The sequence below is a fragment of the Mesoplodon mirus genome (assembly GCF_964341445.2).
Source record: "Mesoplodon mirus genome assembly, chromosome: 5".
Lineage (NCBI taxonomy): Eukaryota > Metazoa > Chordata > Mammalia > Artiodactyla > Ziphiidae > Mesoplodon > Mesoplodon mirus.
The window spans coordinates 96806629-96833382 of NC_138980.1; the positions used below are offsets into that span (position 1 = coordinate 96806629).

The 26754-nt window shown below is 40.1% G+C and overlaps 1 protein-coding gene across 2 annotated transcripts in view; it reads left to right on the forward strand.

Moving 5' to 3' along the window:
• Window positions 1-26754, forward strand: part of EFNA5 (ephrin A5) — a 280347-nt gene that overhangs the window by 219314 nt on the left and 34279 nt on the right. For both annotated transcript variants that reach the window (XM_082621245.1, XM_082621246.1), the window contains exon 2: window positions 13802-14094. In XM_082621245.1, coding sequence (XP_082477371.1) covers window positions 13802-14094 — 293 coding nt within the window. The remainder of the gene's footprint in view (window positions 1-13801; window positions 14095-26754) is intronic.

The following is a 26754-nucleotide window of genomic DNA, read 5'->3' on the forward strand; positions in this document are numbered from 1 at the left end:
ATAAATTTTCCTAGTCATTAGAACCAACACAGTTCCCTCATGTGATACGAACTTTTACATATCCTAATTTTCTAACAGAGAATAGCAGTATTTCGTGTTCCCATAGACTTCCACACATCTCTGACGTCTTTAGAGATTATTAATTATATCTTGAAGCCACCACCCTGATTTTAAAAATAAATAACACTAAATTTAATACTCTGCCGGGAAGTGCTGCTGGGCATAATAAGTAAGTTGATTCCTTCGGCTTCATGCCAGAAACTCGTATTTAAACTAAAACAAAAGCCAAAAACACTTTCCAGAGTTCCTACTGTTCAGTTCATGTCCTCCAGTGGGTTAGAATGGCTTGTAACTTCTTAGGATTCACAACCCTGTTGAGGTGCGTGTAAGCGTCAGACCATGTCCCAGGCCTGTGGCAAACACAGCTCGAGCTCACTTGGCTGCCGGTCGGAGGAGAGCAGGAGAGGCGTCTCTGCAGCCGGATGCTATCTCCTTTCCTCCAGCCCTGCGTGCAGTGCCCGCCGTAGGGCGGCGCCCCCCCCCAGCCCCCCGGCACCAATAGTGGGTATACTCTCTACCAGCCTTGTAGACTGTGCTTCTAGGCTGCCCACTTGGCCAGCGCATGACATATGTTACTTTCTCTAGTCACGTCCCTAAAACCAGAGTCACCAGCACTTTCAGTGACCAAGACTCAGGCTTTTCAGTTAATGGCTGGATTCATGAAAACGTCCTTGGGTAGATTTTGGCTGCTGTGAATCTTTTCTCAGCTACAGGGTGCCTGAGACAGAATCTGAGAGTGTACTCAAGGGAATATCCTGTTTGGTTACCCTTTTACTTCCCAGAGATAGGGTGAAAGGTATATTTTATATTTGTAATCTATTTAGGTATAGTTTGTATTTAGAATGGAAGAAAAACTACGTTCCTTTTAGAATACCAAATGGCTTATGATTTTAATTAAATAATTGGCACACACAGAGTAGGTACCCAGATGTTGAAGTAAAGCATCAATAGATGAAATTGCCCTATTTTGTAAATAAATTGATCAGTGCGATATAGTCCCATTTGTCTCTACACTGGATACAGATTGTGCTAAGTTCCAGGCTCATTTAATAGCTCCCATAGGTTTCGTTCATGCCTTTGTTGTTTTTTGACCCAGCTTATCAGCACTGAGTGGATAACTCAGTGGTAGCTCACATTCTCCCTCTCTTGAACAGCAATGAAATGTTAATGTGCACGTGGACGAAACTTTGGGATCTGGGATTGTACTACTGAGTGCTGGAGAAAGCCAGTTGTGACGCTGTCCTCTCAAGGCTTACGGTGCTGAGCTGCCACCCAGCATGGCAGGCCCGTTATCACGCTCGTATTTCATCATCTTTGTGACTTGGTGTTAACCATCCCTCTGAAATCTCACAATCTCTACAGGTGGCTCATGCAGAACTTGTAGCAGGACCAAAAATTCTGAAAGTTCAAGAGGAGGGTCATGTGCGTTTGCTTTGAACTACAGTTCTTTTCCAGGGTAGACACTTTGAAAGTGGAGTTTGCTAAAATGGAAGGGGGAGGGGAAAAACAACTCTATTTTCTGTCATTGAGATAGACAAGCATCTAAGTAGGTACGGATATTATACCACTTGAGAACCCCCTAAAGTGCTTAGATTTATTTCTGAGAAATAAATGGTGAATTGTTTATTTCTTTCTCCCCCTTATGTTTCCTTGGGATAGAGCAATTAGTTTCTTATTTTTTATGATTACGTTATTCTTGCATATATCGTCCTGTGGCCCAGGCTATAAAAGTAAATAGAGGATCCAGCTGTATGAATGAATATCCTTTTAATGAGTGTTGGGAGGAAATGATAATAGTAAGTAGTGCAAAACCATTTTTATGCGATGAACCAAAGTACCTTTGTTCCCAGCTCCCCAGTCTTGAGCCACAGGCCACCAGTAAATGTGTGCATAAAATGACAGTTTTATGTATTCCGGTGTTAACAAAGGTACCTCACGGTCTGTTTTGTCCCCAGAATGCACTTAATATGATTTTTGAAAGGCAGTGTCATATTCTGTTTTAATTTCCAGGGTGGAGGAAGGGTAAAATGGAGTATGTGACTTTTCTGTAACCCTCTTCATTCTATCTTTGGGCGAAAGCCTTGCTGAAACAGTGAGATAACAGTTGCTGGGTGAGAATACAGTCATTTTCGTGGTGCTATGAGTTAATTTCAGGGGTGAAACTATCCTTACGTAGGAATATAATGTGCCTTCTCCCCTCAGACCAGCCGCTTGCTCAGAACAGCAGGTGGATATTGAGTGTCCCCCCTGCTCCAGGGTATTGTGGGGTGCCCGCAGTGGCTTAACTCCACTCTCTTGCCTCCTTTACTCCCTTCCTTCCTGGCCATTGTTCCCTTATTGTTGTTCGATAATTCTTTATGTCTCTGAATCCCTGGCAGTGATGTAATTCAATAGCACCCACCCCCAAATCTACCATTAATTAACTTTTTAAAAAAATTAATTAATTAAATTAATTTATTTATTTTTGGCCGCATTGGGTCTTCGTTGCTGCGTGCGGGCTTTCTCTAGTTGCGGCGAGCGGGGGCCACTCTTCCTTGCGGTGCGCAGGCTACTCATTGCGGTGGCTTCTTCTGCTGTGGAGCATGGGCTCTAGGTGCGTAAGCTTCAGTTGTTGTGGCTTGCGGGCTCTAGAGTGAAGGCTCAGTAGTTGTGGCGCATGGGCTTAGTTGTGGGATCTTCCCAGACCAGAGTTCAAACCTGTGTCCCCTGCATCGGCAGGCAGATTCCTAACCACTGTGCCACCAGGGATGCCCCATTAATTAACTTTTAAACTGCCTATATTAGTCTGCTTAGGCTGCAGTGACAAAATACCATAGACTTGTTGGCTTAAACAACAGAAATCTATTTTCTCACAATTCTGGAGGATAGATGTCCCAGACCAAGGTCCAGCAGTGTCAGTTTCTGGTAAGAGCTCTCTTCCTGGCCTGCAGAGGTACATGAAGGGAGAGTGGAGAAGGGGAGAGGGGGCACTGGTGTCTCTTCTTGAAGAACACCAATTCTGTTGGGTTGGGGCCCCACCCTTATGATCTCATTTAACCTTAATTTCCTCCATATCTGTCTTCAAACACAATCACATTGGGGCTTCAACATATGAATTGGGGGTGACAAATTCAGTCCATAATACTGCCCAAATAAAAGAAAACAAACCCCTAAAATAGAGAACCATAACATGACATGAACTTTGTAGCGGTTAGTAAACTTTTGACCTGACACTCTGCGCTTCCTCCACTGGCAATGGCCCACGTGAACACACTCTGATGACAGTTGCAGGGGAGAGTTGAGAAGTCCCAGGAAAAAGCCAAAGGAAGACTCTCAAATACCTGTTTGCCTTCCCACCTTCCAACAGTAGAGGGATGGGAGGGGAGATTTCTAACCCCCGGAAATGTCCAAGGACAAGGGATTGGTTCTAGTCTTTTTCTACAAAGATTTGAGCTACTATTTGGTAGCTTTGAGGTGACGAGGAAGTTGCTTTCTTCTCGTGATCCTGGCCTGAGCAACAAAAGCCAGATATCCTGACAGGAGAGGCACAATCTGTATCCCTAGGACTCCCGTGAACTGGGGCAAACCCTGGGCATACCGCAGCCTGGTCTAGTCCTAACCTGAGCAGAAGGGAGCCTCAGAACCAGAAGATTCTCAGCACTGCCAGCTTGCGGTTGCTGGGACACAGCTCAGAGCAGAACAGTGGTTGGCAGAGGCTGAAAGGGAGCCTTGGGTGTTCCTGCCAATGTGATAGGCGCTTGCAGGATTTTGTGAAGCAGTCTGATGAACCCTCTCAAATAGAGGCACCTAATGCCATTCAGCTGTGTAATTGGGATGGAAATGGGCCAATGAGAGGCGGCAGTTTGGGCTTAACCTTTGGGGAGTCTTGTTCCAGGAGACTGTATGTGGGGGGAAGAAAGAAGCATTACAAATAATAAGCTTCTCCGCTTGATTTGTAATGAATTGGTAATAAATGGCCTAGCGCTCTTCGGAAGTCTGACGATTACGGAGCAGTTCCAGCTAAGTGCACGGGACCACATCTTATTTTGATCAGCTGTAGCAGAGCAAAGACATGTAATTATCATAATCTAACAATTAGCCTGGCATCACTTTCCAGTGTTTAATTACCCCAATAAATGGTAATTGAATAGAGGACTTAATGACAAGAGAAACTTTCATTCTGCGTTAGGTGCTTAAGTCATCTACTTGGCTAGGCATGATTTTCTAGCATTGCTTGAACAATAGGCCTGATTATCATTTTCCTATCTGCCATGGGCCATTATTTTGTTTCCTGATCTTGACCTTTGTTTGTCATATTATTTAGCTGTTCTCAAAATTTGATACTGGGACCCAGGACACAGAAGGAGATTATTGGGCACTTTACAAAGTTTTTTCTGTTTTCAAACATTGTTTCTAATATCCATCAGCTACAGTTTACTTTCTGGGATGTCTCTCAAGTCACCACTTGGTGCAGACACTGTGCTGAGCGTTGGGGATGCAGAGATGAGTAAACACCAGCACCACCACCTTCAAGGAGCTCTCAGTGTAAAGAGCGGAGGTCTCCATAAAAATACTAGAATAATTATAGTTCCGGTGATCTGCTCTCAGTGCAGTCCCAGTTTTTTTCGACATCTATGCATCTACCTTGAATGAATTCAATATTTTCTATGGCTCTACCCACCACCTAATTTCTAATGACTCCAGATCAATTCTCTCTCACCTTAGCCTCATGCCTGGTTCCAGGTTTGTATCCAACTGCTCACAAGGTCCTAACCATAACAAATAAAAATAACTACTTCTCCCGTGCCAATTTGCATAGAAACAGCAATAGTTTCTGCTTTGCATCCTAAAGCTTTGTATAAAACACTATTACCATTATTGTGCCCTAGCGTTGCAAGATATTTGCTTACCCTGGTCCTATGAAGATCGAACATAAAAGAAAGCCATCAAACATTTGTTTCCTTTCTTCCAGCTTGTTTTTTGTTTGTTTAACAATAAGCTAATAGACAGTAGTTCCATGCCACGTAGATCTCGAACACCCACGCGGTTTTTGAAAAGTCGGGGCCAAATTTCAGACTTAGATGGTAATGATTCCAATAGGTTATCATCAAGCCATAATACAAATACTTAATTTACTGCTTGTACAGCAGTACGTAAGAACTACGAAATCATTATTTGAGGTGGTTAATAGGAAGGACATTTACTATATCTCTTTGGTTATTATTCTTAATGTTGAAACTAGGAATAACCTGAAATTCTGCTGGGTAACTCCATCCTCGTAGGATACAAAAGGGCTACACGTATGTAAGCAGTTTGGCAGGTGGCTTATTTGTTTGACTGACTCCCCACCTCCTGCATCCTCAGAACAGAATCAGTTTGTTGAATCCTGTTCTCCTAGGACAGTGGCTGGATAAGCAGGTCAGTGATTTCCCGCATCTGCTTTTGGATCTGTGTGTGTGTGTTTCAGCTGCTCTGTTCCGTGTACTTGCCATGATGTAAAACTCTGGATAACTTAGGGCATGACAGGCAGCTTCGTCAGGAAGCTCCTGGCCAGCAGGAGTCAAGAAGGAGCCTGTTTTGCCTTGTGGAAGTGACCTCTGTGAGGCCGTACACTGATTGCCAGACTATAATTCTTTATTTTATTTTAATCCCTTTTTGAAAACCATTTGCAGTGGTCTGCGATGTGTCGGGTGTGTGGAACTCTGCCTGCTTTGGCTGATTTAGCCTGTTGACGTTGACACATTCTTACTCCAAGCCCGAGGCCTCTTTGGGGGCTTAGAAGCAATTAGACTGTCACCCAAAGCTCCGGGTCCCTTCCTGAAGGAAAGTCTTGTTTAGGCTCCGCCAATTTAATGCTTTGTTTCCTTTGGAGCTCCTCAGTCAGGCTAATAAACTCCAAATGAGTTAAAACACTGGAGGAGAGAACATTTTGTGGGCCCTGTATTTGAAACAGGTACTCCTCCTGGGAGATATCAATTTTAAAAAGTCATTCAGCCTGATGTGACTTGAACTAGAAAAGCAATAACACAAGGTATTTGAGATTTCTATCCATCTATCTGAGATGAGTAATTAATGTTAATGGAGGAATTTTTAAACCACTTGCTTTTAAAGCACGCGCGCACACACACACACACATACACACACACACAGAAAAAAAAGAGACAGGTTAGTATACTAGACCACTAATAAATTCTAAATATCTGGCTAAGTAAGTTACATCTTATGCTCATCACCAAGTTATTAAATTGAAGACAAAGTTCTCATGCTGCAGAATATGTGATTACTACAACATTTATTTCCTTTCTTCCAACTTGCATGTGTAAGAACTTTATTCTAATTTTCATTAATGGATACACAGATCACCAACTCCGGGTTCTAAATGTTTTCTCAGTATTGTGTGCTTCGTTGAATGAAAGTGTGTGTTGTAGCCTACAGCCTTTCAACTGCAAAAGAATATGTAGGAAATATCTCTGAAATTCATCCTTGAGTAGGTTCTTTTTACACTTGTAAATCTTCACTGTTATGGGAATTTTAGTTGTTTCTTGGTATGTTCTAGAGCCTGGAAGAGCTGGATTGGGCTGCCTGAAGTGGTGGGTTTCGGTCATCATGTACTATACCTCATTCAGCCTGGTAACAACTGGCCTGGTAACAGTGAAACTGTCTATGATTCTGGCTGTCTCAGAACTGGAAACAAAGGTCAATGACCAATATATTTGAAAGGTTGGCATATTTCAGCCTGTAAGAGAGAGGGAACATTTAAAATCAGCAAGTCTTTCTTCATCCCCCACTGATGCTAATATGATTTATCTACCCCAAGTTTGATTTGCTGTTTGTATTTCTCGCTTTAACCTCTGCTGGGAGAAAAAAAAAAAAAAAGAGCATCTTCAGATTTAGGATCCGAAAGCCATAAGGCTTACATTCTGTGCTGAAAGGAATAACAGAAGGAGACAAGAAGAGACGTGTTATGCAACGCAACAGAGACTGCCATCCTGCCCATCTCCTCCCAAAACGTATTTATAAAACAAATTCTGTGTCTGTTGCTGGGCCTATTAGGCCCTTCAGGACAAATGAGAAATGCTTCTGGTTAAAAAGACATCTTATTCTGAAATTAGACTTTAAATCTGTAATAGAATTGAAAGACTGTGCTGTCAAGACATATTCACTTTAGATTTAGTTTAAAATTTGGGAGGAACCCTGAGCTGATAAATTTGCTTAATCTTTGACCATAAATCATATCCTTCTTTTACATTTCAATTTCAGAATGTAATATAATAAGTTGCCTTGTAATTAAAGACGTGACAGTGTAGTTCTGTTCAAATAGGAATATTAAAACAATCACCTCCCTGACAGATTAAAATACATTTAAAATGTCATAATCAACTATCCAGTTCATGAGAAATAGCATTTTCATCATTGAGTCCTTTAAAACATTACATGAAAGGGGGATAAAAGTGCCTCACAGCTTCTTAACCTCTAATAAGCAGTGTCTCCTTTCAGTAACGCTGTTTCTCTATTTATGGAGTAAAGAAACTTCACTCAGGAGCTGCTTGATAAAATACCTCAGTACATATTTCCCTGGAAGCAGGCTCTCTGCTGTGCCAGCAACATATGCTGAAGGCCAATTTAGAACGTTTTAAATATGCACCGTACCCTTCCTTTTCCAGCTACGAAAATGAAACGCATTTTGGCTTTAGCAAATGAGGGATGGAATGAGAGGAGGAACACTGCAGGGAAAAGTGGCTAAAGATGAACTCAGAGAAGGATGATGATGATGGTGCTGCTCCTCTGCAGCCTCAACCCAGGGCACTGCCTGTGTGTCCTGTGAACTCGACCTCCCAGCTGTCAGTCTCCACAGCACGAGAGCATATGGTGATAGAGGAGGAAGTAAGGTCAATGATGTGAAAAACTATCCATTGAGAAAGAAAGCTAGGTGATGTTTCCTTGCCAAAGCAAAGAGGAACCAAGGTCAGAGTAGAGAACTTCCACTTGAGGTCAAGGACTGGAGTGTTCAAGTACTGGATGTCCCCAGTGGAGCGACCCAAGTTTGAAAATAAATTAGTTAGTTAGGAGCAGAGTCCTACAGATCAGGTTAACTATGGTCATGAAACAGTGTTTTGGTCCCTGTCTCAGTAGAAACTTGGGGGCACATTATTGATAACTAAATGCAAAGACAGCCTGTCAACTCTTTTTTTAAAAAAAAATAAATTTATTTATTTATTTTTGGCTGTGTTAGGTCTTCGTTGCCGCCCACGGGCTTTCTCTAGTTGTGGCAAGCGGGGGCTACCCTTTGTTGCGGTGCGCGGGCTTCTCAGTGCAGTGGCTTCTCTTGTGGAGCACGGGCTCTAGGTGCACGGGCTTCAGTGGTTGTGGCACACGGCCTCAGTAGTTGTGGCTTGCAGGCTCAGTAGTTGCGGCACACAGGCTCAGTAGTTGTGGCGTGTGGGCTCAGTAGTTGTGGCACGCGGGCTCAGTAGTTGTGGTGCACGGGCTTAGTTGCTCCGTGGCATGTGGAATCTTCCCCAACCAGGGCTCGAACCCGTGTCCCCTTCATTGGCAGGTGGATTCTTAACCGCTGCGCCACCAGGGAAGTCCCAGACAGCCTGTCAACTCTTATATCACCTCTGTCATCTTGATTTCACTTGAATTCCAATACTCAATCCATGATTCACTTTCTCCAGACAGGTTATATAAGGAGAGAGATATTAATAGTTTAAATTTATAATAAAAACTGTATTTAGCTGTGGAATGTCATCAGGTAAACACTGAAGACAAACTAAGACAAAAACACATGTCTGCATAGAGACTCTGTAGCTCACATCCCACCTTTAGTTGTTTTTTTGCTATTGGTAGCCCCAAACTGTATTTTTTATCCAACCCTCCAGGCAGCCTCTGGGTCATCAAAACAACCATAAAGTGCATCATTCATTTTCAATAGTTGAATTGATTACAAAGAATTAGTTGCTGTACTGAATTTTATTCTTAATTAATTAAAATGACCCTTTCACAATATATATGACATTCTCAACCAGCCTACTGCCACATTTTGATAAATGTACACAATGTGTTCTTGTCATAACAGGATATATATATACTATTATATGTTATATGGAACACTGACCTGAGTAGCCATGCAACCCAGCGGAGGACAAGGGCCATCACTGTATGCATATGAGATGTTTCCTGGCACTTGGGACTTGTATTGTGAGAACACAGGCAGAGCGGTAATCATTTTACTCAAACACAGTCACTTTGCTAAGTGTGGCAACCATGCCTGCTTTTACGTCGTAAACCACTGTGATAATTTAGTAGAGATTGTATTGTAATTATTGTTGGCGTGTTGGTATGCAGCCAGAAATTCCTACAGTTCATAATATGCAGTGGTTTCAGAGAGGTAGAGAACCACAGATACAGTAGATGGAATTAAAGATTAAGAGTAAAGAGGGGACATTTATAAGAAAATTTCCCAGAAATTTACAAATGTGTCAAAGCAGTGGCGGGCTACCCATGAAATTTGTAAATATTGGCATGTGGAATCATTCTTCCTAGAGGTGAATTTGCTCATTTAATACGAACTAAAGCTCGTGAAAGTGTCCTGATGGGAAAAAAAAAAAAAAAAAAAGTTCTCTTCTTGTGAATGGCTACGGAGCCTAACAGCACTTTATCCTGTGAAAGGTTGGAACGATGTGCATGAGTCAGGAGCTAACCCTGTGATCTGAGGCTTATTCAGATGTTGAGGCACCCTTCCGCTTTCAGTGCAGGAGTTTAGGATCAACCTAGTGAGGAAGAGAGAAGGGCCAGGACCCCTTGCAGCAGACGTTCCTAGAAGATCAGTGTAAACAGGATGAGGGGAATTACAGTCAGTAAAGCTTTGGGCCGTTATGATTAGGAGGAAAGTATATATGCTTCAGAAGCCATCAGACTGGGGTTGAAATCCTAACTCTGCTACTTATTTCCTGTGGAAAAAAATTGAACTAAGTGGATAACAACTTCTCTGAATGTCATTTTCTCATTGGTATAATGAAACTAATTATAACTACCCAGTAAGGATTTCATGTGACAACAGATGTAAAGCCATAAAATAGCAGATCCTGGACATGGTAAATATCTATTGCATCAGTGAATGTAGGAGAGAACTGAAACCCCATCAAGAATTGGGGGCTTCCCTGGTGGCGCAGTGGTTGAGAGTCCGCCTGCCAATGTAGGGGACACGGGTTCATGCCCTGGTCCGGGAAGATCCCACATGCCGTGGAGCGGCTGGGCCCGTGAGCCATGGCCGCTGAGCCTGCGCGTCCGGAGCCTGTGCTCCGCAACGGGAGAGGCCACAACAGTGAGAGGCCCGCGTACCACAAAAAAAAAAAAAAAAAAAAAAAAAAGAATGAGAATCATCCCTCTGGCGAAATACAGAGTGGACCTAAGAACTTGACTTTAGCAATTAAATCTCAGTTCTGAGGTCAGGCTGCTTGGGTTTGAATTCTGCCTCCACCTTTTATTATTCCTGTCACACTGGGCATGTTGCTTGACTTCTTAATCTCAGTTTCCTCATCTCTAACTGGGTGTACTAATAGTGTCTATTCTGTGGCGTTGTGATGGAGATTAAATTGAGATAATGAATGTAACGTAATAACCACTCAATAATATTAGCCATACATATGTGCTTCTTCACAGTAAGGCCAGAAAAGAATGATTCAGTGTGACTTCGTAGTCAAAGAGCGTAATTTGGGATAGTCTTAGACTATCTAACTCTCAACCTTTCTTTGGATTGTACTTAGCTACATTATACAGATGCCTTTTATGAGTTCCAATTGGTCACTGTTTTTATGTTCACATTGTCCATTCTTTGAAATTTACATTAGTAAAATAATTTATGCAAATTGAATATCTGAAACAGAAGTGCAAGTTGATTCTATGGTAAATCATAATCATTTCTTTGTCATGTGCATAGAAGGGTATAAGCGTTAATTGCTGGGACAATCTCATGTTTAAAATTGGCTCCACAGTGATTCACTTAACACCCCACACAAAGTAAATTGTCACCAGAAAAGGATAACTGGTCAACCCAATGTAAAATGGGTCTTCAGTCTCATGGTTTGCTTTATTAAAATTATAGCAGAATTAACAGGGATAAAAGCTTAGAAAAAGGGTAGCTAAACTTGAGGCACCAAAAACCTGTGACAATTTGTAGAATAAAGCAATAACCGAATGGGTCCAGACAGTGGCAGTTTTCTTAATTTTCACTTTTAAGCAGTATCCAGTGCCAGTAGAAGCTAAGATGAGTGGCACTTAGGGAAAGGAAAAACTTCCCCCTTGAATGTCTTTAAAATCTATAATAATAATATAATAATATAAAGTGCATCTGGGCATTGCCTTCTGCTGCAGTTCTTGTCTGGCTCTCAGCCAGAACTGTCAGCCTACTCTGAGTGCTGATGATTCACATCCCAGCACCCTTTTATCTGAACGTTGCAGTGTCTTTTCTTTGTACTTTGGCAGTGATGTTACCTTGATGTTCAAAAATCTCTTAAAAGCAACACAGGCTTTCCTTGTATCTTGACAAATCGTTGTCTGCCAGTAATGAAGAAAAAGAAAACCTGGTTTCGTCATCACTGTAGATGTAAGGAAATAAATACTTCTGAGGGTTTGTTTTTTAAAATGGTTATGTATTTTGAGATCCTCTAACTGAGAAGTGATCTGATCATCTTTCCTTATTTCTCTTGAATAAATCAACATGCTGCTTTTCAAAAGCACAGAGCAAGTGGAGTTTCTGGGGATCATTTGATATTTGAGGACGGACAGAATTTAGGATTTTTATATGATTTCCTTTCTTCTGGGATTTTTAAAATGGGAAACCTGGGGATTATTTTTATTTCTGTTGTATGCTCTTACTGCCATTGTTTAAAAAGTAATACTTTGTTACTTACCTATTTTAATATATCCTGTTAATAGTAACAGTGCTTTATATTCGCGTATGCTTTTCATACATTTCCTCATCTGAGGCTTGAAGCAGCTGTGTGAGGTCAGCAAGGAAGATTCTCATTATTATTCTACTTCACATATGAGGAAACTGAGGCTCAGGATGGCTTATGACTCTCCTACTCAACCAGCAGCAGATCTGGTTCTACTCACTCAAAATAAGTAGCTCTTCCACTTTTACCACGGTGTATTTCAGAAGGGAATCTCGACTTTGTCAATGAATATTTAGCATCCAGAGCCAAGGTAGTATTCACAACAACCTGTCAGAGGTCCTTGTTATGTGTGGGTGCTGCATTTTAAGGAGAACACTGGGAAACTAGAAGATGTGAAGAGGGTCAAAATACTAGTATGATGAGGAGTCTGGAAACTATACCAGAAATAACCAAAGGAATCAGGATTTTCAAGTCTGGAGAAAGGAGGATACAGAGAGAGATACAGCTGACATCTCCTAATGTTTTATGTACTACCTGGTGGAAGAGGAATTAGATTTGCTCTTTGTAATTTCAGGCAGCAGAAGTAGGATCACTGGATGGAAATTACACAGAAGTGGATTTATGCTCAATATAAGAAGAAACTTGCTAACATTTAGAGATGTCCAAAGATAGAATAGACTAGCTCACCGTCACTGGGAAGTGTTCTCCCTGAGACTGTCTGACTTGAAGATTTTATGACTTTATGGGCATTGTATTTCAGCAGTGACATAGTTTTGTGATGACCCTCCTAAGGGCTCAGAGAAGAATTTCCTCACCAGCTAAAAACAAAGGGGTTTTGTAGGCTTTTCCACTCTGATTTTAGAAAGTTGTGTACATAACAATTCCTGTTTCACACACCACTGGGTCCTGGGAAAAACTGTTCAGTTGATGGGGAAAGGCACATTAGTTAAAACAAATAAGCAAAACTTTTTTAAGATAAGAATTGAAGCAGACACTGTGATGTGGGCAGTGGTGTGTTTGTGTGCACACATTTTAACTCTTTCAGGATGAAGTGGCCGTGGTTTTGCTGTTTTCATCTGACTTCTTACTTTCTCTACCCCTCAGTCCAGCCCTAGAACACAACCTATGAAAGTGAAAGAAATGGACAGAAAAGTCATTCGACCTAGATGGTTTCAATTTAATAGGGAAAGGGAGAGGGCATCAAAACAGAGATTGGCTAAAACGAGTTTGTGACAAAAGCAGATTTACTAAGGGAAACACCTAACTAGGATCCTAAGTCTTGGTTCCAGGTCTAGCTCAGTGGCTCATTGCTTCATCATTATGCCTTTGGGTTTTATTTTCCTCTAGAGTGGAAGTGTTGTTCTAGGAATTTTCTTTTCAGCTTTAAAATTTTATGATTCTAATTCTCTCAATTTTATCACTCTAATTGTCCACAGTTGCATAGGAAATTAAGAATGGTCTCAGTTATAACAAAAACAATTCATTTATTCTTTAAATTTCTTACTCATTTATTCAAAAACATTTATTAAATGAAACACTATTTTAGAAATATGAAAACTCTGATTTTAACAATGAAAGGAAAACAGCAAATCAGTACCTTTAATACTTAAAATGAAAGTGAAGCGCTCCATTGGTAGGGTACTTTGAAACAACGGTAATAGAATTCCTCTGTAAAATGGCATGCTGTTATTTAGATTTGGAACAGCAACAATTCAAACCATGCCTCAAATCATATGGCACCAAATAAAAACTTACTATAATAAATCTTTAGCCTGAGCGTTATTAATGGGTTCAACCACTGATTCCAAGCAGGAAGCTGCCTTTCCTCTATGAATAATCCTATCTTTTTCTTCTTCCAACAGATTTCAGAGGGGTGACTACCACATTGACGTCTGTATCAATGACTACCTGGACGTGTTCTGCCCTCACTATGAGGACTCAGTCCCGGAAGATAAGACTGAGCGTTATGTCCTCTACATGGTGAACTTTGATGGCTACAGTGCCTGCGACCATACTTCCAAAGGGTTCAAGAGATGGGAATGTAACCGGCCTCACTCTCCAAATGGACCACTGAAGTTCTCTGAAAAATTCCAGCTCTTCACACCCTTTTCCCTAGGATTTGAATTCAGACCAGGCCGGGAATATTTCTACATCTGTAAGTACAAAGATTTATCATGTTGTAGGGCAGCTGTAAGAACCCAGACTGATTTTTTTGCCATGCTTCAGAGAATTGCAGAGTGCTGGACTCTGCATTTTAGATGTCTCCTTGTACATGCATACATCAGGATCCCTAGATACATTAGCTGGGAATTGAGAGCACAAATTAGATTAAACACACAGCGCCTCTCCCCCTATGAAATTGCGTGTCAGCCTGTTCAGTGAACCACTGCTGACTTGTATTTCTTTTAAATGAAAATTGCTACCAAAGCTCAGGAAAAGAAAAAGAGATTCCTGAAAAAAGAATTAAAGGAAATAATTAAATTTACATAGCTTGGAGTCATTGGATTTCTCATTCAGGTGTCAGCAATATCCTTTCAATCATCCACATTTTCAGTTGGAGAAAGCCAAAACTCCTGCAAATGTCAGCAAGCTGATGATAAATACTCTCTTTGCACCAAGGAGAAAAGACAATTATTAAGAGCAGCTGTGTCTTTAAACAGGAAAGAGTGTGAAGAAGTATCTTGGTTTTTTCTCCATCTTACACACCATCACTTCTTCAGGCATCATACTGGTCATGTATTCTAGGTAAATGCTTCTCAAACTTCACTGTGCACAGGTCACCTGGGGATCTTGTTATAATGCAGATTCTGATTCAGGGGGCCTGGGGTGGGGCCCGAGATGTGGTATTTGGAAAGCTCCCCGGTGATGCCACTGCTGCTGGGTCTATGGACCACAGTTGAGTTAGCAGGGTTATAGGAAATACCTAATTTAGGCAGCTTGCTGTGTATCTGGACTTGCGTTTAACTAGTATCAGATAGTTAAGCTATCTGGCCTTTCCCACGTGTTTTGACTGTCAGCTGAAGGAGTTAAATGTTAAAAGTACTTTGTTCAAAAGTACATTTACTAAAAAAAAAGTACATTTACTGACCAGCTTATCACGGCTCAGAAATTTGGGGGAATGCAAGATGAAAAGACACTCCCTGTCCTCAAGGAGTGACTGTCTAGTGGGGAGCAGACATTTAAGTAGGCAGTGAAATTGGAAATAGACAGTTGCTGAGTGCCGATGAGTGCAGGGAGCCGTGGGAATGTAGGGGAGGTTGGACCTCACCTGCTTGGAAGAATCAGGAAGTGCAGAGCCTCCCAGTGTGCTGAGCTGCTTGCTCGTCCGCCTGCCAGGCAAACGAGATAAAGAACGTTCCTGGTTTTCTGATTCATTTCTTCAATCCCAGTGTCCTCCCCCACCTCTCCTCACCCACATGTTTTAAGTCCACAAGGATTTCCAGCTCCTCGTCTTCTCCAGAAAACAGAGTTTTCTAATAAGCCAGATCTCCCCATCACAAGGGCACTCTCACTTCTATTGGAATTGAATTTAAAAAGGAAATTGAACAGCACCAGTTTTATTATTTCAGTACATATTTCAGTCGTTAGTCATGAAAAAACATGTAAAAGCCTTGATAGTATCTCACGTTCGATCCATAAAATAAGAAAAGGAATATTGAGTGCCGTGGATGGAGGAAACACAGTGAATTCATATGTTCTCAGGCAGCAGGCTCTTGCCTTTTGCTGATTTTTTACTTTGTGAAAGAATCTCATTCAGCAAAGGAGAAAAAGGAAAAAGGAAGACTTCAGCTGTGAGACAGAGACTCATTAATTGCCTAACTCTAAAATATCATACTGATGTAAGAGGAAATTATTGGCAGTTTCAAAATTTTCACATGGTTTCTCGGATTAACAAACAGCAACAAAAGCAAAAAGCAAAACTGAATAGAGGGCACTAAGATGGGAAACATACTCACCAGCTAACTAGTTGATTGCATGATTATTAGAAATTATAGAATCCATTGAGGTTCATAAGCAAGATGTTCTTATTCAAATACACCCATAGTGCTTATGACTGGTTTTTCCTCATTTGTGGTTAAATTCAATATTTCACTAAACTCATTATGTGTCTTCTGTAACAGTCATTTAACGGAGCCATTTAACTGTCAAGGGCTCCTGTCAAAGTAATTGTTCAAAATATCAAGAGCTTTGTGCTGTTCAGCTGAGTTTAACCTGAATTACTTCTTTTAATGAAAGGTAAAATAGCACAAAATTAGCGGCAAAAAGACGTTCATTTACAAGAAGCGCAGTGGCCTGGTCATCGGTTAAATTGAATTTTCAACCATGTTTTAGAACCATAAGAGCATCCTTCCCTGTTTTTTTAGTAGGGAAAGGGTTTCTTCTCTTCCTTTCACTGCTGAGAGTGGACACCTTACAGACATTTCATATACTGTGGTCATAATTAAACTAAAGGATTCTTAGGGGAGAATTGGCCCTCAGTTGAATTTTCCTCTTTCCTAATGTGCATGGAATGAACAAGATGATTGGGAAATGGCTCTTTTCGCACTCATTACATTACACGGAGCCCTACTGCTGATCTCAGGAGCCAGCCTGACTGCCCACTTGTCAACTTTATAAAATGTCCTTACTAGGCCAGGGGTATATTTCAGCTCCTCAAGGCCTTAAAATCTCTTCCAAGTTTTCCAAGAGAAAAATGAAAGCTATAGCTTTTTGACGGTCCTGCTTCAAGGTGCCGGAGGAAGGCTTAAGCTCAGGGGTGACTGCAGAGGACCGAAAGTCAGATACAAGCTTGAACTGGGGGGGGGGGGGGAGGGAAGAGGAATAGTTCATAACAGGAAGTCCACCTCATCACTTAGACTCAGGACACAAATCGGAGTGTTCTTATCAAGTTCTGCTTTATCTTCAGCGAGCTTTGTTTCCTTCTTAATTTCTCCAAGTTATACAAAATTAAGAAAATACAGTAGTTGGAAATATCTCATGAAGTTTCCTGTTTACATTAAAAATAAAATACCATTCACGATTCTAGATCCTTTATTTGTCTCAAGAACGACTCTATGCCATGTCTTCCTTTCCTTGGGAACAGGCAGTGTACTAAGTTGTTGGAATCGCCGATTATCGGTCAGGCAGACTGAGCCCATCCTCTCTATCTGACAGATACTGTTTTTAATCTACAGGAGTCATTTTGGTAAGAGATTGGCATACTAAAATAACTAGAGAAGGTCGGTGGTTTTTCTACCAGTGATAGATTTGCAGAACTGCCCGTCTAATAGATTATGGCAAGAGTCATTTATATAGACTTCCTAAGGCAAAGAGTTATTTTAGAAACTTCAAAAATTCTCATTTTAGAAATGATTCTCAAAAACATTAACCTAATGAGGACATGTTTGAAAGAAGTTTTGTGTCGTTATTTTTAATTTTATTTATTTATTTATTTTTGGCTGCATTGGGTCTTCGTTGCTGTGCACGGGCTTTCTCTAGTTGCGGAGAGAGGGGGCTACTCTGTTGCCGTGCGTGGGCTTCTCATTGCGGTGGCTTCTCTTGTTGCTCTAGAGTGCAGCCTCAGTAGTTGTGGCTCGCAGGCTCTAGAGCGCAGGCTCAGTAGTTGTGGCTCATGGGCCTAGTTGCTCCGTGGCATGTGGGATCTTCCCGGACCAGGGCTCGAACCCGTGTCCCCTGCACTGGCAGGCGGATTCTTAACCACTGCGCCACCAGGAAAGCCCTGTGTCGTTATTTTTAAATCAGAAGATGCAAAGGGGAATAAATAAGGGCACCATAAGTTATCTTCGTAAGTTAGTAGAACTGCTGATTTTGAATGTCCTCTTCTGTAAAGTAAGGAAAACTGAGTCCTGGGCCCTTCTCTTGACCTAACGAGGTATATGATTTTGGATAAATCATCTAATCTCTCTGGGTTTCTATTTCCACATCTGTAAAATAATGAGGTTGCAATAGATGATTTCAAACTTCCTTGGAGCTTTAATATATTTTATCATAGGGTCTGCACACTAGGGTAGAGTTAACAACTGTGAAATGGCCCAGCCCAAAGCCTTACTTAGTAGATGTTCAATAAATGCCAGTTAAAGGGATATTTTTAAGGAAAATGGAGAGTGGAGCAGCATATTAGAATTATTGAACTAGTTCTACATTGGCCACCTGATCCACGCCACCATCATCCATTGTCTTGACTAGCGTGGCAGGCTCCTATCTGTTTCCCCTCCTCATGTCACTTCTCTGTCAAAGCCCTCCAGAGACTTCTTGTCTCACCAAGACAAAATCCAAAGTCTCTAACCTGTCAAACAAGGTCCCCGGAGACAAGTCCTCTTCTCTTCCCCACCCTCAGTCTCTTGGACTTCTCCTCCTACCACCTCTGCCTATTGTCTCTATTCTGGCCACCCTGTCCCCCTCGTTCATCATACCTGCCCAGCGCCCCCTGACATCAAGGCCTTGGTTCTTTATCTTCTCTCTGCCTGAGGTTCTCACTGGCCCAGGTATCCACATCCCTTGCTCTCACTTGCTTTATGTTGGGCCAAAAAATATCTTTATCTGAGAGGCTCTTCTGACCTCCCTATATAAAGATAGTATCTGTACCATTCTCTACACTCTTAACTCTGCTTTATTTTCACTCAAGTACTTAATCACATTATATATTTATGGTGGTTTGTTCATGGCTATTTCTGCTGTATGCCCTCTATTATATTGTTTGGCATGTAGTAGATGATCAATAAATAAGGCTCACTAGTGTTTATGTGGCACTCACTCTGTTCCAGGCACTGTTCTAAATACCCTACGGTTCTCAAAACAGCACTGTGAGGTACTGTTCTTATTTCCCATTTTACAGGTGGAGAAACTGAGGCACAGAAAAGTTAGGTAACTTGAAAAAAGTTCACACAAACAAGAAGTATGTAGCTAATCTGAGAAGAAATTGAGTAAACAACTAAAAGGAAGTGAAGAGATAAGGTCCTAGGTCTTATATGCTTAAAAAGAAAAAAATGTATTTTGTATTAAAAAAAGATTACAAATTATTAGCACTACTGTTTAGAGAATATTACTTTATAAACTCTACTGGAACCCCAAATCAGGTAGTGCAAGATACATTTTAAACACATTTTTACATTTTCAGCTCTCCAAAGGATACTCTTCCATCCCAACTGTATCTTCCCAGATGGTTGACCTTTTTAATACAATAACTTCAGAAAAGTTCTACTTTCAAAGAAATTCTTCTTAAATCCACTGAATATTCAGCATCCAGACTAAATTATGATTGCACACTCGATTCAGGAAACGAGTGCTTTTTAATGAGAGACCTACAATAAGGAAGACAGATGTCATTTTTTAAAAATGATACTAAAAAGGCAGAGAATTCTTCTAGCATTTGCCACATCTAAGGTATAGCTGATCTCCTTCAAAAGAAGATACTTGGAGTAAAGATAGTTTATAGTCATAGTGCTCAGATGGAATCCAGGAGTTTCTGGGAGATTATTAGGGAATACTCTTCCTAAGCTTATTGGCAAGTAAACTTGAATACCCATGATGCTTTAGTTTTACTCCTTCATAATTGACATGGTGATGTAAGTATGGAGCTGGAAAATGTCCATTTCCTTGAAGTTAGAATTAATCCTAAAAAATCTCATCAATGAAAAGAACTTTCAAGGAGCTGAAACTTTCTGCTCCAGTCTTTTTGGTATACATATTTTTTTTAAATTAGAAAGAAAATCATGAGGACAGTTTATGTTTCTGTGGGCATCATTCTTCAGTGCATACTTGAATGTATGTGGTTAACTGCTAATTCTCTGCTTTGTATACTTTAAAACTTACAGTCTTAAACTCTGAAGTAATTTTAATATCTACTACACAGTTTTTAAAACTGACAAAATAAGAAACCTAAATTCTGAAGAGATATCTTATTGAAATGATCAAGATCAGCTTCAGAAACCATTTGATTGTATAAGATGGTTACTGAGTATCCTTTAAGAAGTGTAAGAATATTCAGTAAATCCAGAGAATACTAATATAAAGAAAGTGCTTCACTTGCCAACGGGATATGTTCCAAAAGCTTATTTACAGGTGAGTTGTTTGGAACTTAGAGTGCAGTTTCTCACACAAGTGTTTCTAAAATCAGTCAAGCTCTCTATAGTGTGGAAAATTTGCTTAACGATAATGTTGATTTAAAACTGTATATTTTAAGTGAAAAAAATAGTAGAAAACAGCACGTAGAAGAGTTGTTGAGTATTTGTTGAATGAATAAACACTGTAATAGTAAACCAAATAGAAAAAGCAATTAAAATTTTTCTTAGATGATACTGTTTGAGACAAGCAGATAAATTAGAAGCATTAGGTTTTGCTGCACCCACTGCAGCAGTTCCCTAGTTTCTTAGTAACATTTTTTGATCATATGCTGGGGATTATATCAAAGGAGAGCGGGATACATTGCATCAAAGGAGAGAGTGGATCATGGTTAAAAAAAAAAAAAAAGGCACAGACTCTGGTGAATGCACCTTTGGGCTCAAATCCCTCATCTATACTCTTAATAGCTATGTGACTTTGGGTAACTTAACCTCACCAAGCCTCACTTTCTTCATCTGTAAAATGGGTATATAATAATAGTTTATTATCACAATCTTTCTTATTTCCAAGGCTCAATTAAAGAAATATTTTTAAAGGACCAATTGACTACCAAAAAGATAACTTCAATAATCGACATCTCCCAAATTTTTCACCCTTTCAAGTTACAGCAACTTGAATAGCCCTGATTGATATTTTAGTTTAGTAAAAGAAAACCTCATAAATGCCTCATAAAAATTCACGTTTTAAGCCCATGCCCTATACTGTGAAGGAATATTACGCCAGTTTTACATATGCCTAAGGAAGTCTTCATCCCCCTTTAGATGTCTGGTTTTTCAGCAGCTTACTTTAGTAATCTACATTAAGAATTATTTTGGTCTTGACAGTTCACATGAATCTGCCTTTTTTCTGAGTTGTTCTTATTGAAATAGAAGAGTGTCAAAACAGCATATTTATCAAAGCAGGAGGTAATCTTTTTCATCTTTCATAGTCTTTTACTCTTTCAGGGGAGGTGACCTGTAAGTACAATGTACTTTATTAAAATGAACAACTCAATATTTGCTTCAACGTGTGTGTGCATTTTGCTTTTATTATCGAAAAATGTTTTTGATTACTGGAGTCTTATTTTAGCATTAAAGGTTCTAGCACATACTTCAGCTGAGATTCAAGGGGCTTATAACTGAAATTTCCAGGGCTGTGGTCAAATACTAATTCACCTCCTGCATTTTTTTAGGTATGTAGAGTCAGAGCATGGTACTGAGTGATGCATATTTATATTAACAGAGAAGGGAGTTGAAGGGCAGTGTTAGGAAATTGACAAATTTTAGTATTTTCTAAAGTGGAAAAGAATGAATATGGCACAGACATCAAATAGTAATTGCTCAGATACAGAGTATATCTTTTCTTTTTTTTTTTTTTTTTTGCGGTACGCGGGCCTCTCACTGTTGTGGCCTCTCCTGTGGCGGAGCACAGGCTCTGGATGCACAGGCTCAGCGGCCATGGCTCACGGGCCCAGCCGCTCCGCGGCATGTGGGATCTTCCCGGACCGGGGCACGAACCCGTGTCCCCTGCATCGGCAGGCAGACTCTCAACCACTGCACCACCAGGGAAGCTCCAGAGTATATCTTAATTGCCAAAATTTAGGGTTTTTCTTAAGTTTAAAAAAATTTTTAACAAACAATGAAATAGTTTTTCTCTACTTAGACACTAGACGTTTGTCTGGGATTATATCAGATTTCTGTCTGAAAATAGTCATTCTATTCCCTTCGTATACTTCCAGTGGTCTTTAGTGAACCTGCAAGAATGCACCTTTTTATTTAAAGAATGAGTTTAGAGAATTGTGTCGGTTTCAAGTTGTCCATTGCCATCTTTTAGGAAAGCTTGAATGGATTTCAAGGGCTATTAAATGAAGGATAAAGAACATAAAAGAGGATATTTAGAGACTTCAGGATATTTTTCTGTGTTAACTGTAGGTTTCCCTTATGAAAATGGTTGTTTATTGCCAGGTACCCTGTTAACCTTCTGAACGGGAAGGCCGGGTGTCAGCTCAGGCACGTCTAGAGCACAGATGCTTCACCTGGTGTGTTTCACAGAGTCTGAGTGAAATCAAAGGTGGAGGAGGCATACCGCAAAAAAAAAAAAAAAAAAAAAAAAAAAAAAAAGGTGGAGGAGGCAATTAATAGGAACAAAGGATGTTTTAAAACACTTTATTATTTTTAAAATTTTGGGCAGTATCATTTGATCAAGTAGGGAGAATTTTAAAAAGAAATGCATGCCCTATTAAATGACTAAAGGATGAGATACTGTTAAAAAGAATCAGAGAAATGAATGCTGGGTTTGTGAAAAAGGAAACTGGGGGCAAACATCACTGCTTAATAGATTTTGACTTCAGGACTGTTCTTAAAGTTTGCAAAGGGAGCCTTAAAACCTATTGAATAATTGGGGCTTGCTGGCAATTCATGGTGTCAGCCATAAGAAATAGAAGACTCATAAGAATTCTTCCCCTTTGCTCGAATTTTTCAAAGCCTGCCACACTCAGATAAGTTCAAAAACAAAATAATTTCTGTGTTCCTTTTAAGAGTTTAAAATGCTACATTACAAGATTGAGGGAACATGTAGAGTTCTGACCTCCTAAGGGGGAGGAAGGAATTATGTCACCTTTTGCTTTCTTTTACCCCACTGAGACTAAATGCTGATGTGGAAACAAATGAAAGGACTGTTCTTTTTAATCCCTAAATGTCAGAAGTGGCTGCATTGCTGAGAGAAAAAACGCACCTGATTAACTGTGTAATTTCACAGGGAAGCGGTAATTCTCAGCCTTATAAACAAGTAATGTACTAATGTGGTTTCAGAGTTAACTGAAAGCAGTTTAATGAGCTGCTGTATCATGTGTATGTGCAGTGTTACATAGAGCAGATGCCAGGAGAAATGGAAATAACATGCCAGTGACACTTGGAATAACAGTGTTTATACTCCATTGACTTTGGGTTGTCAGCGTGGGATTCTCTGTGTTTCCCTTAGTAACTTATTAAGGCAACTGTACTCCAGTGTGATGATGTCTAAGTGTCATTTTTTGTAAATTAACACAAGCATGCACACATGAAATGCATAGTCAATCTTCAGAAAAAAATAGTATTTCCTCATATAGATGACCAAAATATTATCCATGAAGCAGGCACACAGAGTGAAAGGTGACTCTGTCAACATTGTGCATGCTGGAAGAACAGTATTTTGGCCTTTCGTCAGAAGAAATACTGTTTCTACAGATTTTCCCACTCATCTATTCGTGCTCTATTTTAACAGAACGGTCGTGTAACTCTCAGTTTGAAAGTTGTCAGACAGCCTCACAGCAGGCTTATATTATCTACAGAGTTCTTTATGAGGAAATATAAATCACCACAAATGAGACTTTTCACAGCCAGAGATATGTAGAAATTTGTGTCAGTGCTTTGCTGGCTTGCTAAAAAATATCTCTAGGCTCCAAAGCTCTCTCACAACTCATCCCCACTCCCTACCCTTTTGGGAAGCAATTCTCAAAGCTTGAGATTTATGGTCCAGAGGGCTGATAGTGGCTATAAAGTTTTCTATTTTCTCTTTTCTTTAATATTAATGCAGAGAACGAGACGTTATCATTCATTATTTTAGTTCATGAGTATCCTGTGGGCTTGAAATATGGTTTCTGGGGATATGGCTTACCTCTGTTTAATGGGGGAAATATGTGGACTTTGGCAACAGGCTTCCTTCCCATCAAATATTTTTAGGCAGGTTGTAGAAAGTCCACGTTAGGAAGAGAACTTTAATAGATGGCCTATATCCAGGTTTAGTTTTAAAATTTAAAGCTTTACAAAATATTAATTCATTCTGAGCCCCAAAAGTAAAATATCATGAATTGGAGAATAGCCAGCCAGTCTATTATTGTTAGAAATTGGAATTACAATATCTTTTTCATTTTACTATTTTCAGAGATGTGCAATATTTCCAACTAGTTTTATCTACATTCATGTTAGGTAAGTTTTAGTTTATAGTTAGCACTCCCATTTACAGCCAAATCTTTAAAAACAATGTCTCTGAGTCATTAAGAAAGAATATATATTGTTTTTAATTTGAACCTGCCCAAATTTTAGTAGCTCCAATATCTGGATTCTAATGTAAACTGTCTTTTTCAGACTTTTAAAAAAATAAATTTATTTATTTATTTTTGGCTGCCTTGGGTCTTCATTGCTGCACGCAGGCTTTCTCTAGTTACGGCGAACAGGGGCCACTCTTCGCTGCCGTACGCAGGCTTCTCATGGCGGTGGCCTCTCCTATTGTGGATCACGGGCTCTAGGCGTGTGGGCTTCAGTAGTTGTGGCTCACGGGCTCTAGAGCGCAGGCTCAGCAGTGTGGCCACGGGCTTAGTTGCTCCGCGGCATGTGGGATCCTCCCGGACCAGGGCTCGAACCCGTGTCCCCTGCATTGGCAGGCGGATTCCTAACCACTGTGCCACCAGGGAAGCCCTTTCAGACTTATTTTTAACAAAAGTTTCTCAAAGTCAATTTTCTCCCTAAACACATCATCACAGGCTCTGACTAAATTCTGAATTGATGAGGTTTCCCTGTATGTTTTGCTTTAACCATTTCAGTGGGTCCTCAGCCTTGAATTCAGAACTTCTTGCTCTATTGTAGGCCTCATTTTTAAGGAATAAATCTAAGCAAGGAGAGTAAAAATAGATGCCAAATATATGACAGGTGATTTTTTTTTTTTTTTTTTACTTTTAATAGATTGCTTAAAGATCTTGCTATATACACCAGGGGCAGGGGCAGTTCAGTTTGGTCAATTTTGAGACCACGTAATGAATATTGTAATGATTTAAATAAAGGTCAGTTCAGAGTTTTCTGGGGGGGGGGTTTCCATAAAAAAAAAAAAAAAGATTGTGTCGAGAGGAAGACAGTAAAGATGTGAAGTGCTGATTTGACAGGCAAGGTGGAATTCAGGTCTCAGGGCTTAGATACTCTCCTAACTTTAGTGCCCAACCTGCATAGGGGAGTAAAAAAGCATCCTTTTGCCAAAGGCTTAATCATACATTGCCTGAAAACTGCTCCCCCAACAATAATGCTCCCCGTGGTAATCATAATGATGTGATTTAGCATTTATTCCAAGTTTACTATGTGCCAGGCACTGTATCAAACACTCTACTTGTTTTAACTCATTGAATTCTCATCTGTGAGGTGGGTACTATTATTATCCCCATTGTGTAGATGAGGAAACTGAGGCTGAGAGTGGTTAAGTAACTTGCCTGAGATCCTGTAGTTTGCAGTGGAGTCAGGATTTGAACCCATGCAGTTTGATTCCAAGTCTAAACTTGTTATTCACTTGTATCATAATAAATATTTTTTATAATAAATATTTTAAAAGAAGTTAAAAGGAGAGAGATTTGAAGCACCCTTGGCAAGTGATTAGGTAAGTCCTACCTACACCCTGGAACTCAAGGCAGACCCAGCTCTAAAAATGGCTAATGTGATGTATAGAGGGATGTTTCATGTCAACCTATCCCTGAGACTCACATACTAGGATGTTCATGGATTTTTAAAACAAAGTTGAGCCCTATTGAATGGTTTGTGGGGTCAGAACATGATGACATAATAAAATGTGTCACTCACTCTCCCTGCTTCAGTTGGAATGAAGACATTTAATGATTAGTGAGACTATTGGAAGTCTGTGTCTCTTTGGTACCCTGAGTCATTTTTCAGAGGTTTAAATTTGATGAACAGAATCAGTAGCACATTGTAGGCACTGGTGGATATTACGCAAAGCCTGGTGACTGTCTCAGCATCGCAGCTTGTTAACATGACACGCTGGGGGTTGCCTGTTGCCTTCGCACATCCTTAAGCAGCACAGCAGCTGCAATGACTGTTTCTGTTATTATTAGTTGTACTTGCTGTTGCTGTCGTTGTTATTTAAAATCCACGAGTTTTTCACAGACTTGGTTATTACACATTTTTTCAAATTCAAGAAAAAGGAGTAGAGATTCTGTGAGAAGAAGAGCCACTTGGAGAACTTACAGCATTTGAAATCTTTAGAATGAGGTTCAGGAATCGCAGCAGCCAGCCGTGTGCAGCACCCAGATATATTTTTAACTTTTTATTTCGTATTGGAGTATAGTTGATTAACATTGTTGTGTTAGTTTCAGGTGTACAGCAAAGTGATTCAGTTATATACATGTATGTATTCTTTTTCAAATTCTTTTCCCAATTAGGTTGTTACAGAATACTGAGCAGCATTCCCTGTGCTGTACAGCAGGTCATTGGTTATCCATTTTAAATATAGCAGTGAGTCCCATTTTACAGGTGAGGAAGCCAAAGCACAGACTGGTCAAATAACTTGTCAAAAATCACACTGTCCGTGTGTGGCAATGGCCAGAGTTGAGCATCCCAACTTCAGCGTTCATGCTCTTAGCTCTTTTCCCTGAATGGCAAGTAATGTTTGGAAGCTTATTCCATAAATACTACCGATACTTATGAAAAAATTATTCTCATCTCAGAGATATAAATACCCTTTACTTCAATTTCTATTGTTTCTATATTGCCTTCAGCTTCGTTGCCATTGCTGCAGAGTTTTAGGGTGTTTGTTTGTTTGTTTTTTGCATAGGTTTTTATGATGTTTCTGTTAAGTGAAATTGCTAAATCAATAACATTTGCTGGATTATTAATCAAATAGCTGAATTTCTGGCCTTTTGATATGGTGTGGTAGTTTATTAAAGCCCATTTTAGAAGATTTA